This window comes from Hyla sarda, chromosome 3, assembly GCF_029499605.1.
Source record: "Hyla sarda isolate aHylSar1 chromosome 3, aHylSar1.hap1, whole genome shotgun sequence".
In the NCBI taxonomy this organism is placed as follows: domain Eukaryota; kingdom Metazoa; phylum Chordata; class Amphibia; order Anura; family Hylidae; genus Hyla; species Hyla sarda.
In genome coordinates this window covers 405807102-405824286 of record NC_079191.1, presented here as the reverse complement: position 1 = coordinate 405824286, position 17185 = coordinate 405807102, and the positions used below count along the sequence as shown (strand labels likewise).

Below are 17185 nucleotides of genomic sequence, written 5' to 3'. Positions count from 1 at the left end.
CTTTCCCGGTCAAAATTTTTTATTGTTTAGCCCCTTTCTCGCTGCCTGATCGCAACCGTGGTATATTACTGTTCGTTTCATCATGATGCTGGAGTGAGTCCCCCTCCCATCCGCCAATGCCGAATACGTCATGACGCGACGTAACCCTTCCCTGCATTCCCCCACCCGTGGTACCAAGAAGAAGAAGAGAAGAGGAAGAAAGAAGACTAGCTGCTGCTGCAGGAAAGCGAGCACGAGCAGAGCACAAGAGAGAAAAAGGTAAGCAGAACAGAGAAAAGGGGAGAAGAGCAGAGGAAAGGGGAAGGTTGAGCAAAGGAAGGGGATATTAGAGCAGCAGATAAGAGGAAGGAGAGCAAATAAAATGGGAAGAAGAGACAACAAAATGGGACAGAGCAGAAAAAAGGGGAAGAGGAGCAGAGAAGGAGAGCAAAGGGTAAGGGAGCAGAAGGAGAGCAAAGTGTGATAGCCTGGGGGAGTAGGGTATATGGGGTGTAGCTGTGCGGTGACTAAAGGGTGTCTGTTTAACCCTTTCTATTCGTGATGCCAGGGTGAGGGCTCCTCTGTAATACTTGTCCTACCTCCACCCTTCCCAAGAGCGATAGGGAGGTATAGAATAATTGAATGTCCACAACCGGAGAGTTTGCTGAAAACAGTTGGAACTTTTACTGATGATTTTATGCAAGCTTCATAACAGGAACAGTCTCTATACATGCAAAGTCTCTCAGGGATTGACAAAGATTGGGACCTTAAGCAATTTTGAGTCCTTAGACGGATATGCGCTGTTTCACTGGATTAAGGGGATTTAGCTGCGGTCCAGTAGTCACGCTAGCTTTAGCAGGGATTAGTTTAGAACTCACGGTTTAGTTTAGGCTGAGGCCGGTAGGTTTTCTGGCCTAGCGTGTCTTTGAAAGTTGCGCAGATCCGTCCTGCTAGTCCGGCATCCACGAGAGCAGCAACCCAAGAGAACGATAATTGGCTACAGCTCCCTTATATGGACAGGGGCTGGATTAGAGCTAATTGGTCCAATACTTCTGTCAATCACCTTTACACAGAATTAAAGGTAGCATGTGACCCAAGGACCTCCAAAGGTCCTCCAACACACCATAGAGGAATTAACATGGTCACATGACCGAAGGTCCTGCAACACTAACAAGGTAAGTATACGATACATTATATTAAATATACATTATTATTAAATATGTACATATAAACATTATAGAATTAGAGTAGAAGAGAGGCACCTAGGGGCTGTCCCACCTGGGGGACACTACCTGAACGTAGTTACTCTGACTACGTACGGCATGTACCGGGACACCACAAAAGAAAAGGGATATTAGAGCAGCAGATAAGAGGAAGTAGAGCAGCAGGAGAGCAAATACAATGGGAAGAAGAGACAACAAAATGGGATGGAGAGCTGAAAAAAATGGAAGAGGAGCAGAGGAAGGATAGCAAAGGGAAGGGGAGCAGAAGGAGAGCAAAGAAAAGGGGAATGAGAGCAGAGAAAAGGGAAGGAGAGCAAAAAAAAGAGGAAGAGGAGCAGAGAAAAGGGGAAGGAGAGCAAAGAAAAGGGGAATGAGAGCAGAGAAAAGGGGAAGGAGAGCAAAGAAAAGGGGAAGAGGAGCAGAGAAAAGGGGAAGGAGAGCAAAGAAAAGGGGAAGAGGAGCAGAGAAAAGGGGAAGGAGAGCAAAGAAAAGGGGAATGAGAGCAGAGAAAAGGGGAAGGAGAGCAAAGAAAAGGGGAAGAGGAGCAGAGAAAAGGGGAAGGAGAGCAATAAAAAGTTGACTCATTGGCTGACATCAGAATTGAAGTTCTAAGCCAATCCAATGCTTTCCTATGGGAAAGCACTGTCATTGACTGAGATCATCAATTTAGATTATGTCCGCCAATTTGGCGCATCCAGCGCTGGCAGGCTTGTGCAACTCTAGAATTAAGGTACCTTTTTTCTAAATTTAAAGGGGATGTGGGGTGCAAAATAGTTTACCACTATAGGATCAGGAATACACATATGTGTTCCTGATTCTATAGTGTTCTTTGAATACCCTGTTGACAACTTTATTTCAGTTTTAGGAGACACCAACAAGAATAACTGAGTAGCCAGACACATTTTTTTTTTATCTATACCCAATGTTTGTGTATAGATATTTTGTAGAATAATTAAATTAGAAAAATAAGATTTCAAGAGCTGTGAAATAGCGAGGTTATGATATATATTAAAGTTTGCCTTAAAATATGCAATTTATACAGTTAATTTTAATATCGCCTGCTTACTATTTTTTTTTCTTCTTTTTATCGCGCTTGGGGGCGCCTCGGATTTATTTTTGCCTAAGGCCTCAAAAAGTCTAGAGCCGCCTCAGAAGATACATAACAACTGGTTGATAATAAGAGTCTTTTAGACCAATACAGAGCATTGCAGACAGCGAGGGTCGAGGACAGTGGGAAATATATATTTAACCCCTTAACGACGCAGGACGTATATTTACGTCCTGCTCCGGCTCCCGCTGACCGCCGCTTTTAAGCGAAAGTGAAAGTATCCCGGCTAGTCAGTCGGGCTGTTCGGGACCGCCGCGGTGAAATCGCGGTGTCCCAAACAGCTTACAGGACACCGGGAGGGCCCTTACCTGCCTCCTCGGTGTCCGATCGACGAATGACTGCCTCGTGCCTGAGATCCAGGCAGGAGCAGTCAAGCGCCGATAAAACTGATCACAGGCGTGTTAATACACGCCTGTGATCTGTGTAAAAGATCAGTGTGTGCAGTGTTATAGGTCCCTATGGGACCTATAACACTGCAAAAAAAAGTAAAAAAAAAAGTGTTAATAAAGGTCATTTAACCCCTTCCCTAATAAAAGTTTGAACCCCCCCTTTTCCCATAAACAAAATAAAACAGTGTAAATTAAAAAAAAAAACACATATGTGGTATCGCTGCATGCGTAAATGTCCGAACTATAAAAATATATAATTAATTAAACCGCACGGTCAATGGCGTACGCGCAAAAAAATTCCAAAGTCCAAAAAAGCATATTTTGGTCACTTTTTATACCATTAAAAAATAAATAAAAAGTGATCAAAAAGTCCGATCAAAACAAAAATCATACCGATAAAAACTTCAGATCACGGTGCAAAAAATGAGTCCTCATACCGCCCTGTACGTGGAAAAATAAAAAAGTTATAGGGGCAGAAGATGACATTTTTAAACGTATAAATTTTCCTGCATGTAGTTATGATTTTTTCCAGAAGTACAAAAATATCAAACCGATATAAGTAGGGTATCATTTTAACCGCATGGACCTACAGAATAATGATAAGGTGTAATTTTTACCGAAATATGCACTGCATAGAAACGGAAGCCCCCAAAAGTTACAAAATGGCGTTTTTCTTCGATTTTGTCGCACAATGATTTTTTTTTTCGTTTCGCCGTGAATTTTTGGGTAAAATGACTAATGTCACTGCAAAGTAGAATTGGTGATGCAAAAAATAAGCCATAATATGGATTTTTAGGTGGAAAATTGAAAGGGTTATGATTTTTAGAAGGTAAGGAGGAAAAAACGAAAGTGCAAAAACAGAAAAACCCTGAGTCCTTAAAGGGGTAGTCCAGTGGTGAAAAACTTAGCCCCTATCCTAAGGATAGGGGATAAGTTTGAGATCGCGGGGGGTCCGGCAGCTGGGGCCCCCTGCGATCTCTCTGTACGGGGGCCAGGCTCTCGTGCCAGATAGCGGGTGTCGACCCCCGCACGAAGCGGCGTCCGACACGCCCCCTTAATACATCTCTATGGCAGAGCCGGAGATTGCCGAAGGCAGCACTTCGGCTCTGCCATAGAGTTGTATTGAGGGGGTGTGTTGGCCGCCGCTTCGTGCGGAGGTCGACACGCCCCCTTCCTGCGGGCTGTCGGGGCTCCGTACAGAAGATCGCAGGGGGCCCCAGCGGTCGGACCCCCCGCGATCTGCAACTTATCCCCTATCCTTAGGATAGGGGATAAGTTGTTCACCACTGGGTCACCACTGGACTACTCCTTTAAGGGGTTAAAGACAAAGGGCCCATTTACCTTATGGGTATTTCGCTAAGAAATAATTCTGGAGTGGAATCAGCCTGCAGCAGAATCCCATTGGTCTCAGTGGGATTCTGCTGTTTAGTGCACACTACTGAAATTCCATAGCAGAACTTTTGACGCAGATTAGTCAATATGACTTAGATTTTCAATCCTTTTTTCCTCAAGGTAAAATTCCTTGCGAAATAAGTGCTGATTCTGCGAGGACAATTGGCGAGGAATTACCTCAGTGTGCCCAGAGAATGTCCACACTATGGAATGTCCAAACTAAGGGTCTATTGCGGAATTCTGCCTTAAAGACCATAGACTTCTATGGGATTCCGCACTCCCGTTCACACTTACACAAGCGGAAATTCAGAAATGTGAATAGACCCTAAGAAATACCACTCTGAAATTCCAATGCCTCTTCAGTGGATCCTGCTGCACCGTACACACCGCAGAATTTCCGCTCCATAATAAATAAAAATTCTGCACTCTGCCACAAGAATGAGCACGTTTTTTTTAATACGGGAGAAATTTGCGCAGACTTCATTGCCACTAATGGTATATTCCAAATTGGTGTTTTTTTTTATTTTCTTCTCAATTCTTTATTACATACCCATACATAAATCACATGACTGGGTATGAAAAACACATGGATTAAAACAAAAAAAAGGAAAAAAGGCCTGTACTAAAACACGCAATTTTTTTGAGGAAGAAAAAAAACGCTACATAAACTGCATCTTAGGAGTGTGAAATGAGGGGCAGTTTTTATTAGCGTTTTTTTTTTCTTTACATAAACGTTGTGTGAATTCCAAGCCTGAGGGCCAGTTACCACTAGTCTCCAGCCTTACAGCTGTACACTTCACATGACAACGAGAGCTGCAGCGTAAGAACTACAATCCCCGACAGGGAGTGCGGGCGTGACGTCATCAACAGGGGACGAGGCCCAGCGTTACTATAGCGACGGAAGAGCGTTTAGGAGTCTGCTGATCCCGGGAGCCGTGTGAATGTGAAGCAATGCCCCGCTCCAGGTAGGGGGGTGGTCGGGGTGGTCGGGGTGGCCGTGATAAAGAAGCTGACGTAGTGACCGTGACCCCTGGCTGTCTAAATGCATTGAATTTTACAACTTTGTTGTTCATTGGGTTATGACCAGCCTGGGCTCAGCATACCCTAACTGCCGAAACTACAACTCCCAGCATACCCTGACTGCCGAAACTACAACTCCCAGCATACCCTAACTGCCGAAACTACAACTCCCAGCATACCCTGATTGCCGAAACTACAACTCCCAGCATACCCTGACTGCCGAAACTACAACTCCCAGCATTCCCTGACTGCCGAAATTATAACTCCCAGCATACCCTGACTGCCGAAACTACAACTCCCAGCATACCCTAACTGCCGAAACTACAACTCCCAGCATACCCTGACTGCCGAAACCACAACTCCCAGCATACCCTAACTGCCTAAACTACAACTCCCAGCATACCTTAGCTGCCGAAACTACAACTCCCAGCATACCATAACTGCCGAAACTACAACTCGAAGCATACCCTGACAGCCGAAAATACAACTCCCAGCATACCCTGACAGCCGAAAATACAACTCCCAGCATACCCTAACTGCCGAAACCACAACTCCCTGCATACCCTAACTGCCGAAACTACAACTCCCAGCATAACCTAACTGCCGAAACTACAACTCCCAGCATACCCTAACTGCCGAAACTACAACTCCCAGCATACCACAACTCCCAGCATACCCTAACTGCCGAAACTACAACTCCCAGCATACCCTAACTGCCGAAACTACAACTCCCAGCATACTACAACTCCCAGCATACCCTAACTGCCGAAACTACAACTCCCAGCATACCCTAACTGACGAAACTACAACTCCCTGCATACCCTAACTGCCGAAACTACAACTCCCTGCATACCCTAACTGCCGAAACCTCAACTCCCATCATACCCTAACTGCCGAAACTACAACTCCCAGCATACCACAACTCCCAGCATACCCTAACTGCCGAAACTACAACTCCCAGCATACCCTAACTGCCGAAACTACAACTCCCAGCATACTACAACTCCCAGCATACCCTAACTGCCGAAACCACAACTCCCAGCATACCCTAACTGACGAAACTACAACTCCCTGCATACCCTAACTGCCGAAACTACAACTCCCTGCATACCCTAACTGCCAAAACTACAACTCCCATCATACCCTAACTGCCAAAACTACAACTCCCATCATACCCTAACTGCCGAAACCACAACTCCAAGCATACCCTGACTGCCAAAACTACAACTCCCATCATAAACACTTTAAACATTCTAGCTCTTTCAAAACTATAACTCCCATCATGCCCAGACAGCCAAAGTCCCAATGCAAAACAGTGGTCAAAACTGGAATTACAAAAAGAATATCTAGAACAAGTGGACATGTGCCCGGACACGATAGGACGGCTCCATTCTCACGTGAGCATCCACCTTGTTACCGATTCCTATGTGGAAACGCTGAGGATAAAGGTGTTAATAGGGGAGAAATGTGCCCATTCCGGGTGGTGCTGGCGCATTGTGATGATTTGTCGTCTTGTTTTGACCATGAGGCCACATTTATATTATATACCAGAGCTGCATTTACAATTCTGCGCCTTTCATTTGGAATGTGTGCATGTGGAATTGCGCTCAGGAATTCCGTTTTATGAACCTAAACATTGGTGGGAATGGGTCTTCCCCTGACCTGTTCACACTACACAATTTAAACAGTGAAATATTCTGACATGGAAATTGATCTGCTGTAAGAATTAACATGTTTATTCTTTTGGTGGAATCCGCATGCAGAGTCCTTTTGTTTAAAGAGAAAGTGACACCATTTATACTTCCCTGCCACTGGTAAAATATATATTGATATAGCTCCTGTAGGCTTACAGTCCTGTTGGTGCACGGGGGGCCCGCACCACTCCCGTCTCCTCCTGTAGCCCCGTACAGGCCACCCCTCAGCAGTGATGTGGAGCTATGTGACCGTCCCAGGATGCCTTGGCTCCACGGCTCTGTGGTCAAGCAGGGCTACAGGAGGAGACGGGCGTGGTCTGGGCATTCACCACCCAGTACACCAACAAGACTGTAAGATGTGCTGTTTAAATGGGCACTCTTATTAAAACAAATTTTTGCTATTGCACTCCTTATGGTAAATAAAAAATATTTCTAAATATACTTTGTTAAAAAAAAAAAATGAAGTTTTCTATGTTTTATTTGTGCTTAAAAAAAGCTCAAGAGCACATTTCCCCCCAACTCATACACAGACTTTGAACCGAAGCCCAAACACAGGAAGTGCCGCCTGGAGTGCTGGGGGGGGGAGGGGGGGGGGGATGAGGTTGGACACACCCCTGTGTTGGGGCTTCGCTCCAATGTCTGTGTATAAGATGGGGGGAAAATATGCTCTTGAGCTTTTTAAAGCACAAATAAAACATAAAAAAAGTAATTTTTTTTTAAACAAAGTATATTAGTAATATTATTTATTTACCATAAGGAGTGCAATAGCAAAAATTAGTTTTAATGAGAGTGCCCATTTAACTAATCTTGTATTTTACCGTAATAGTTCGTACATTTATGCATGCGACGGTACCACATATGATTTCGTTTATTTTTGATGACATTATTTTATTTTTAAAAAATTGGAAAAAGTTTTTTTATTAGGATAGGGGTTAATTCACTTTTATTAACCTCTATTTTGCCTCATCAGCTCCGAACCGGTACCGTTAAAGGGGTACCTCACTGCAAAACATTTTCTTTTAAATCAACTGGTGTCAGAAAGTTAAACAAGTTTGTAAATTACAGAAAATGAAATTGGAGGTGGGGGGCTCACACTAAATAGGTGATGAATGAGTGTCGAGGTGCTGTATGATACACGTTAACCCTACGTGTCTAGGTATAATATAGAAAAATATATGGAGATACAGACCTCTAGATACTCATATGCTAATAATCTAAGTGGGATGTAATGATGGGATATATAGTGATTGATGGTCTGGTGTCGGGATGTGGTGATAGGATGTTGATTGCTGTATAATACTGACTGGATGTTATGTCAGATTTCTAAAATGACATAACTTTGATTAGATAAATGTAGTATTACTGAATCAATAAATTAATAAATAAATAAATTATATGTATAATTAATACAGGCTAGAGGGGGCGTGTCGGCCACCGCTTCGTGCGGAGGTCGACGCGCCCCCTTCCCGTGGGCTGTTGGGGCCCTGTACAGGAGATCGCAGGGGGCCCCAGCGGTCGGACCCCCCGCGATCTCAAACTTATCCCCTATCCTTAAGATAGGGGATAAGTTGTTCACCACTGGGTTCACCACTGGACTACTCCTTTAATTCCTCAATGATTGTGCACTGTAGCAAAGTTCAAAGTGCTATGCAGAGTTCAAAATACTTGTGCAAAATTCACTGTAGCATAATTCAAAGTCCTGAGCAGAGTTCAAAGTGCTATACAATAAATGGGAAGTTCAAAGTGCTACACAAAGAATGATTCCAATCCTCCACTGGGTAAGTAGATATTTATAAAGAAATTACTGTTGCAATTGTAGCAGTTTTAACAGAGGACAGTTGTAGCAACTGTATCTAAGTACATAAGAAAGTTGTTGGTGCACAGCACCGCTCACCGCTTCCCTGATGCGCTCCTATCTGTAGTATGGTCCTTCTCCTTCTCAGGCTGGCACAGCTCGGCAGCTGGCCTGGTGGAAAAAACCTGGGATTTGCCCTGGGCTGGCTCAGGATCTAGGTATCGGGAGTTGGTGGATGCCGGGGAGCCGTTAATGCCGTGGAGCCGATGTACTGCGCTGGGGGGTGGCTGTACTTGGATGGTCCGGAGGCTGGCACAGATCTGCGTCTGGCTGTTCGATAGAGCGCGTGCAGGTGGGCGGTGGATGTGCTGGGAAGGTTACGGAGCCGCGTCCTCGTGCGAAAGTGCGTGCTCTACAGCAGCTGATAAGCACTGGAAGGATTAAGATTTTTAAATAGAAGTAATTTACAAATCCAGACTCCAAAATCAACTTAGATCATGGCATCTAAAGGGTTAATGCCCGGCATCAGCCCGATCGGTGATGTCCGGCATAAACCGTGGTCCTGGCTGCTGGTAGCAACCGGGACCCGCCTGGTATGAAGCGTGCTCGGCTCGTGAGCATGCTTTAAACTACGGTAATGGGACCAGGGCGTACAGGTACGCCCTTGATCCTTAAGAAGTTAAGCGAGGAAATTTTCCTTGCTAATTCCGTAGTATGAACATATCCTAAGGCCAGGTTCATACTACGAAATTTCCAAACAGAATTCCGTTTTGAAATGTTGGTACTGGCAATGGGATTCTGCTGCAAAGTGCACACTGTGGAGTTCTCGAGGCACAATTTCCGCCAGGAAAATCCCCTAGAAAAATTACGCTGGCCGCGCTCGGAAGCGCCTGGTACAAGTTTTCTGTCAGGAGCTTCTCAAGTGTGAACCCAGCCAAAGAGTTACAATCTCCCAGCATTACTTGCTAGAGCACAGCCTGCCCTGAGCCTTCTCTGGTAACTGAATTCTGGGAAGTGTAGATGTCACGATGCGGCTGGCAGGAGGTGGATCCTCTGTGCCAGAGAGGGATTGGCGTGGACCGTGCTAGTGGACCGGTTCTAAGTTACTACTGGTATTCACCAGAGCCCGCCGCAAAGCGGGATGGTCTTGCAGCGGCGGTAGTAACCAGGTCGTATCCACTAGCAACGGCTCAACCTCTCTGACTGCTGAAGATAGGCGCGGTACAAGGGAGTAGACAAAGGCAAGGTCGGACGTAGCAGAAGGTCGGGGCAGGCAGCAAGGATCGTAGTCAGGGGCAACGGCAGGAGGTCTGGAACACAGGCTAGGAACACACAAGGAAACGCTTTCACTGGCACAATGGCAACAAGTTCTGGCGAGGGAGTGCAGGGGAAGTGAGGTATAAAAAGGGAGTGCACAGGTGAACACACTGATTGAACCAACTGCGCCAATCAGCGGCGCAGTGGCCCTTTAAATCGCAGAGACCCGGCGCGCGCCGGGACAGGACCGACGGAGAGCGAGTCAGGTACGGGAGCCGGGGTGCGCATCGCGAGTTGCGAGGAGTTGCCGGAGTTGCGAGGATGTTGCGAGCGCTCCGGGGAGGAGCGGGGACCCGGAGCGCTCGGCGTAACAGTACCCCCCCCCCCCTTGGGTCTCCCCCTCTTCTTGGAACCTGAGGACCAGACTTTTGTCTAGGATGTTGTCCTCAGGTTCCCAGGATCTCTCTTCTGGACCACAGCCCTCCCAATCAACCCAAAAATTTTTTTTCCCTCTGACCGTCTTGGAGGCCAGTATCTCTTTCACGGAGAAGATGTCAGAAGAGCCGGAAACAGGAGTGGGAGAAACAAGTTTGGGAGAGAAACGGTTGATGATGAGAGGTTTAAGGAGAGAGACATGGAAGGCATTGGGAATACGAAGAGAAGGAGGAAGAAGGAGTTTGTAAGAGATTAATCTGGCACAAGACTTTGAAGGGGCCAAGATAGCGTGGTCCCAGTTTGTAACTGGGGACACGAAAGCGGACATATTTAGCGGAGAGCCATACCTTGTCTCCGGGAGCAAAAATGGGGGGAGTTCTTCTTTTCTTATCGGCAAACCTTTTCATGCGAGATGAAGCCTGTAGAAGAGAATTTTGGGTCTCTTTCCATATGGTGGAAAGATCACGAGTCACTTCATCCACAGCGGGCAAACCAGAGGGCAAGGGAGTAGGGAGGGGGGGAAGAGGGTGACAGCCGTACACCACGAAAAATGGGGATTTAGCAGAAGATTCAGAGACTCTGAAGTTGTATGAGAATTCGGCCCATGGTAGAAGATCTGCCCAGTCATCCTGGCGGGAGGAAACAAAATTCCGTAGATAGTCACCCAGAACCTGGTTAATTCTTTCAACTTGCCCATTGGATTGAGGATGATAAGCAGAAGAGAAGTTTAATTTAATCTTGAGTTGTTTACAGAGGGCCCTCCAGAATTTTGACACGAATTGGACGCCTCTATCCGAGACGATCTGCGTGGGCAAACCGTGAAGACGAAAAATGTGTACAAAAAATTGTTTTGCCAACTGAGGCGCTGAAGGAAGACCAGGAAGAGGAATAAAATGTGCCATCTTGGAAAATCGATCAACTACCACCCAAACAAAAGTGTTGCCACGGGATGGGGGTAGGTCTGTAATAAAGTCCATACCAATCAGAGACCAAGGCTGTTCGGGGACAGGCAGAGGATGAAGGAGACCAGCAGGCTTCTGGCGAGGAGTCTTATCCCGGGCACAGACAGTACAGGCCCGCACAAAATCAACAACATCCGTCTCCAGAGTCGGCCACCAATAGAAACGAGAGATGAGTTGCAAGGACTTTTTGATGCCCGCATGGCCTGCGAGGTGGGAGGAGTGACCCCATTTGAGAATCCCGAGACGTTGGCGTGGAGAAACGAAGGTCTTCCCTGGAGGAGTTTGCCTGATGGAGGCTGGAGAGGTGGAAATCAGACAGTCAGGAGGAATGATGTGTTGCGGAGAGACCTCTACTTCCGAGGCATCCGAGGAACGAGAGAGAGCATCGGCCCTAATGTTCTTGTCGGCAGGGCGAAAATGAATTTCAAAGTTAAAACGGGCAAAGAACAACGACCACCTGGCCTGGCGAGGATTCAGCCGTTGGGCAGACTGGAGATAGGAGAGATTCTTGTGATCGGTGTAAATGATAACTGGAAATTTTGATCCCTCCAGAAGATGCCTCCATTCCTCAAGTGCCCATTTAATGGCCAGTAGTTCTCGATCCCCGATGGAGTAGTTCCTCTCCGCCGGAGAGAAGGTCCTAGAAAAAAACCCACAAGTAACAGCATGCCCGGAAGAATTTTTTTGTAGAAGGACCGCTACAGCTCCCACTGAGGAGGCATCAACCTCCAATAGAAAGGGTTTAGAATGGTCAGGTCTGGAGAGCACGGGAGCAGAAGAAAAGGCAGACTTGAGCCGTTTAAATGCGTCTTCCGCTTGGGGAGACCAGGACTTAGGATTGGCATTCTTCTTGGTTAAAGCCACGATAGGAGCCACAATAGTGGAAAAATGTGGAATGAATTATCTGTAATAATTGGCGAACCCCAAAAAACGTTGGATAGCAAGGAGTTCGGAGGGGCGTGGCCAATCTAAGACGGCAGAGAGTTTATCTGGGTCCATTTGTAGTCCCTGGCCAGAGACCAAGTATCCTAGGAAAGGAAGAGATTGACATTCAAACAGACATTTCTCCATTTTGGCATAAAGTTGATTGTCTCGAAGTCTCTGAAGAACCATGCGGACATGCTGGCGGTGTTCTTCTAAGTTGGCAGAAAAAATCAGAATATCGTCCAGATACACAACAACACAGGAATATAAGAGATCACGAAAAATGTCATTAACAAAGTCTTGGAAGACGGCAGGGGCGTTGCACAGGCCAAAGGGCATGACCAGATACTCAAAGTGTCCATCTCTGGTGTTAAATGCGGTTTTCCATTCGTCCCCCTCCCTGATGCGGATGAGATTATAAGCACCTCTTAAGTCCAGTTTGGTAAAGATGTGGGCACCTTGAAGGCGATCAAAGAGTTCTGAGATAAGAGGTAGGGGGTAGCGGTTCTTTACCGTGATTTTATTAAGTCTGCGGTAATCAATGCAAGGACGTAGGGAGCCATCTTTTTTGGACAAAAAGAAAAATCCAGCTCCGGCAGGAGAGGAGGATTTGCGGATAAACCCCTTTTTTAAATTTTCCTGGATGTATTCAGAAATAGCAAGAGTCTCTGGGGCGGACAGAGGATAAATTCTGCCCCGGGGTGGAGTAGTGCCCGGGAGGAGGTCAATAGGACAGTCATAAGGCCTGTGAGGAGGTAAAGTCTCAGCTTGTTTTTTGCAAAATACGTCAGCATAGTCCATATAAGCCTTAGGGAGACCGGTTACAGGGGGAACCACAGGGTCACGGCAAGGGGTACTGGGAACCGGTTTAAGACAGTCCTTGAAACAAGAAGTACCCCAGCTCTTGATCTCTCCTGTGGACCAATCAAGGGTTGGGGAATGGCGTTGAAGCCACGGTAGTCCAAGGAGAATTTCGGAAGTGCAATTGGAGAGGACCAAAAACTCAATTTTTTCGTGATGAGGTCCGATGCACATTAGGAGGGGTTCCGTGCGGTAACGCACGGTACAGTCCAATCTTTCATTGTTAACACAATTGATGTAGAGGGGTCTGGCGAGACTGGTCACCGGGATGTTGAACCTGTTAATGAGAGAGGCCAAAATAAAATTTCCTGCAGATCCGGAATCCAAGAAGGCCATAGTAGAGAAGGAGAAGGTAGAGGCAGATATCCGCACAGGCACAGTAAGTCGTGGAGAAGCAGAGTTGACACCAAGAACTGTCTCACCTTTGTGCGGAGTCAGCGTACGTCTTTCTAGGCGGGGAGGACGGATAGGACAATCCTTCAGGAAGTGTTCGGTACCGGCACAGTAAAGGCAAAGATTCTCCATGCGGCGTCGTGTCCTCTCTTGAGGTGTCAAGCGAGACCGGTCAACTTGCATAGCCTCCACGGCGGGAGGCACAGGAACGGATTGCAGAGGACCAGAGGAGAGAGGAGCCGGGGAGAAAAAACGCCTCGTGCGAACAAAGTCCATATCCTGGCGGAGCTCCTGACGCCTTTCGGAAAAACGCATGTCAATGCGAGTGGCTAGATGAATGAGTTCATGCAGGTTAGCAGGAATTTCTCGTGCGGCCAGAACATCTTTAATGTTGCTGGATAGGCCTTTTTTAAAGGTCGCGCAGAGGGCCTCATTATTCCAGGATAATTCGGAAGCAAGAGTACGGAATTGGATGGCGTACTCGCCAACGGAAGAATTACCCTGGACCAGGTTCAGCAGGGCAGTCTCAGCAGAAGAGGCTCGGGCAGGTTCCTCAAAGACACTTCGAATTTCCGAGAAGAAGGAGTGTACAGAGGCAGTGACGGGGTCATTGCTGTCCCAGAGCGGTGTGGCCCATGACAGAGCTTTCCCAGACAGAAGGCTGACTACGAAAGCCACCTTAGACCTTTCAGTAGGAAACTGGTCCGACATCATCTCCAAGTGCAGGGAACATTGTGAAAGAAAGCCACGGCAAAACTTAGAGTCCCCATCAAATTTATCCGGCAAGGATAGTCGTAGGCCGGAAGCGGCCACTCGCTGCGGAGGAGGTGCAGGAGCTGGCGGAGGAGATGATTGCTGAAGCTGTGGTAGTAGTTGCTGTAGCATCACGGTCAGCTGGTGGCCTTGTTGCGCTATCTGTTGTGACTGCTGGGCAACCACCGTGGTGAGGTCGGCGACAGCTGGCAGTGGAACTTCAGCGGGATCCATGGCCGGATCTACTGTCACGATGCGGCTGCCAGGAGGTGGATCCTCTGTGCCAGAGAGGGATTGGCGTGGACCGTGCTAGTGGACCGGTTCTAAGTTACTACTGGTATTCACCAGAGCCCGCCGCAAAGCGGGATGGTCTTGCAGCGGCGGTAGTAACCAGGTCGTATCCACTAGCAACGGCTCAACCTCTCTGACTGCTGAAGATAGGCGCGGTACAAGGGAGTAGACAAGAGCAAGGTCGGACGTAGCAGAAGGTCGGGGCAGGCAGCAAGGATCGTAGTCAGGGGCAACTGCAGGAGGTCTGGAACACAGGCTAGGAACACACAAGGAAACGCTTTCACTGGCACAATGGCAACAAGTTCCGGCGAGGGAGTGCAGGGGAAGTGAGGTATAAATAGGGAGTGCACAGGTGAACACACTGATTGAACCAACTGCGCCAATCAGCGGCGCAGTGGCCCTTTAAATCGCAGAGACCCGGCGCGCGCGCGCCCTAGGGAGCGGGGCCGCGCGCGCCGGGACAGGACCGACGGAGAGCGAGTCAGGTACCGGAGCCGGGGTGCGCATCGCGAGCGGGCGCCACCCGCATCGCGAATCGCATCCCGGCTGGGAGAGGAATCGCAGCGCACCCGGTCAGCAGATCTGACCGGGGCGCTGCAGTTGCGAGGATGTTGCGAGCGCTCCGGGGAGGAGCGGGGACCCGGAGCGCTCGGCGTAACAGTAGATTTTACACCAGGCTCTGTACTATGATCTGCCCCCTGTCAGCTAAACTCATAGTTACACGTTTGTTGACGAGTTTCCCATTGCAGCCAGCAGAATTATTACTGCATGACTGTATGACTCTAGTGTAGGTCCCATACTTCCATCCTGCACAACCTTTAAGGGGTACTCCGCCACTCAGTGTTTGGAAAAAACAGTTCCAAGCACTGGAGCCGGGAGCTCGTGACGTCATTGCCCCACCCCCTCATGACATCACGCCCTGCCCTCTCAATGCATGTCTATGGGTGGGGGCGTGATGGCTGTCAAACCCCCTCCCATAGACTTGCATTGAGGGGGCGGGACGTGATGTAATGAGGGGGCGGGGCTATGATGTCACGAGCTCCCGTCTCCAGTGTTCGGAACCCCTTTAACTCTAGTGTGGGGAAACACAGGCCACACTGGGCATTGCCGTTACCAAGTTCTGTGCACGAGAGCTGTTCATCAGAAAAGGGCTCGTGTTCGGAACTGCACTGAGCATATCCTGCAACTACCCCGCCTTAGGTGGCCTGTGCATCCCCACGCTGGAGCAGAAGTTTCGTGGGGGATTAAAGTATGAGACTAAGGCTTCTTTCACACTAACGTTATGACACGGCAGTGTGACGGCCATCAGGGGAGCCCGGGAGAATGGCGGAAGGAAAATTACTGAATGTGCCTTCTTTTTCTCCCGCTACAAAATAGCGATGCCCGACGGACCACATTATAGTCCATCGAGACCCATTATTGCCCATTTTGTCCCGTCCCAAAAATGAAGAGGGGGGCTGCCACGCCCCCTCCCATAGACTTACATCGAGGGGGCGTGGCCTGACGGCACAAGGAGGCGTGGCCAACCCCCACAGCGCGCGCACAGCGTTCGGAACTAAATGTTCCGAACTCAGCCAGAAGGCTGGCCAGAGGAGCACCCCTTTAACCCCTTAAGGACCGGAGGTTTTTCCGTTTTTGCATTTTCGTTTTTTGCTCCTTGCCTTTAAAAAATCATAACTCTTTCAAATTTACACCTAAAAATCCATATGATGGCTTATTTTTTGCGCCACCAATTCTACTTTGTAATGACGTCAGTCATTTTGCCCAAAAATCTATGGTGAAGCGGGAAAAAAAATCATTGTGCGACAAAATTGAAAAAAAAAACGCTGTTTTGTAACTTTTGGGGGCTTCCGTTTCTACGTAGTACATTTTTCGGTAAAAATGACACCTGATATGTATTCTGTAGGTCCATACGATTAAAATGATACCCTACTTATATAGGTTTGATTTTGTCGGACTTTTGGAAAAAATCATAACTACATGCAGGAAAATTAATACGTTTAAAATTGTCATCTTCTGACCCCTATAACTTTTTTATTTTTCCGTTTATGGGGCGGTATGAGGGCTCATTTTTTGCGCCGTGATCTGAAGTTTTTAACGGTACCATTTTTGCATTGATAGGACTTATTGATTATTATTCATTTTTAAATGATATAAAAAGTGACCAAAAATGCACTATTTTGGACTTTGGAATTTTTTTGCGCGCACGCCATTGACCGAGCGGTTTAATTAATGATATATTTTAATAATTCGGACATTTCCGCACGCGGTGATACCACATATGTTTATTTTTATTTTTATTTACACTGTGTTTTTTTTTTTATTGGAAAAGGGGGGTGATTCAAACTTTTAATAGGAGAGGTGTTAAATGATCTTTATTCACTTTTTTTTTTCACTTTTTTTTGCAGTGTTATAGGTCCCATAGGGACCTATAACACTGCACACACTGATCTTCTATGTTGATCACTGGTTTCTCATAAGAAACCAGTGATCAACGATTCTGCCGCATGACTGCTCATGCCTGGATCTCAGGCACTGAGTAGTCATTCGGCGATCGGACAGCGAGGAGGCAGGAAGGGGCCCTCCCGCTGTCCTGTCAGCTGTTCGGGATGCCGCGATTAGCCGCGGCTATCCCGAACAGCCCGACTGAGCTAGCCGGGAACTTTCACTTTCACTTTTAGCCGCGCGGCTCAGCTTTGAGCACGCGGC

General features: G+C 47.4%; 1 protein-coding gene across 1 annotated transcript in view; it reads left to right on the top strand.

Moving 5' to 3' along the window:
• Positions 1-4900: 4900 nt before the first annotated feature.
• DYNC2LI1 (dynein cytoplasmic 2 light intermediate chain 1) overlaps positions 4901-17185 on the top strand; it is a 69228-nt gene continuing 56943 nt past the window's right edge. The window contains exon 1 of the mRNA XM_056568133.1: positions 4901-5056. Coding sequence (XP_056424108.1) covers positions 5043-5056 — 14 coding nt within the window. The 5' untranslated portion in view covers positions 4901-5042. The remainder of the gene's footprint in view (positions 5057-17185) is intronic.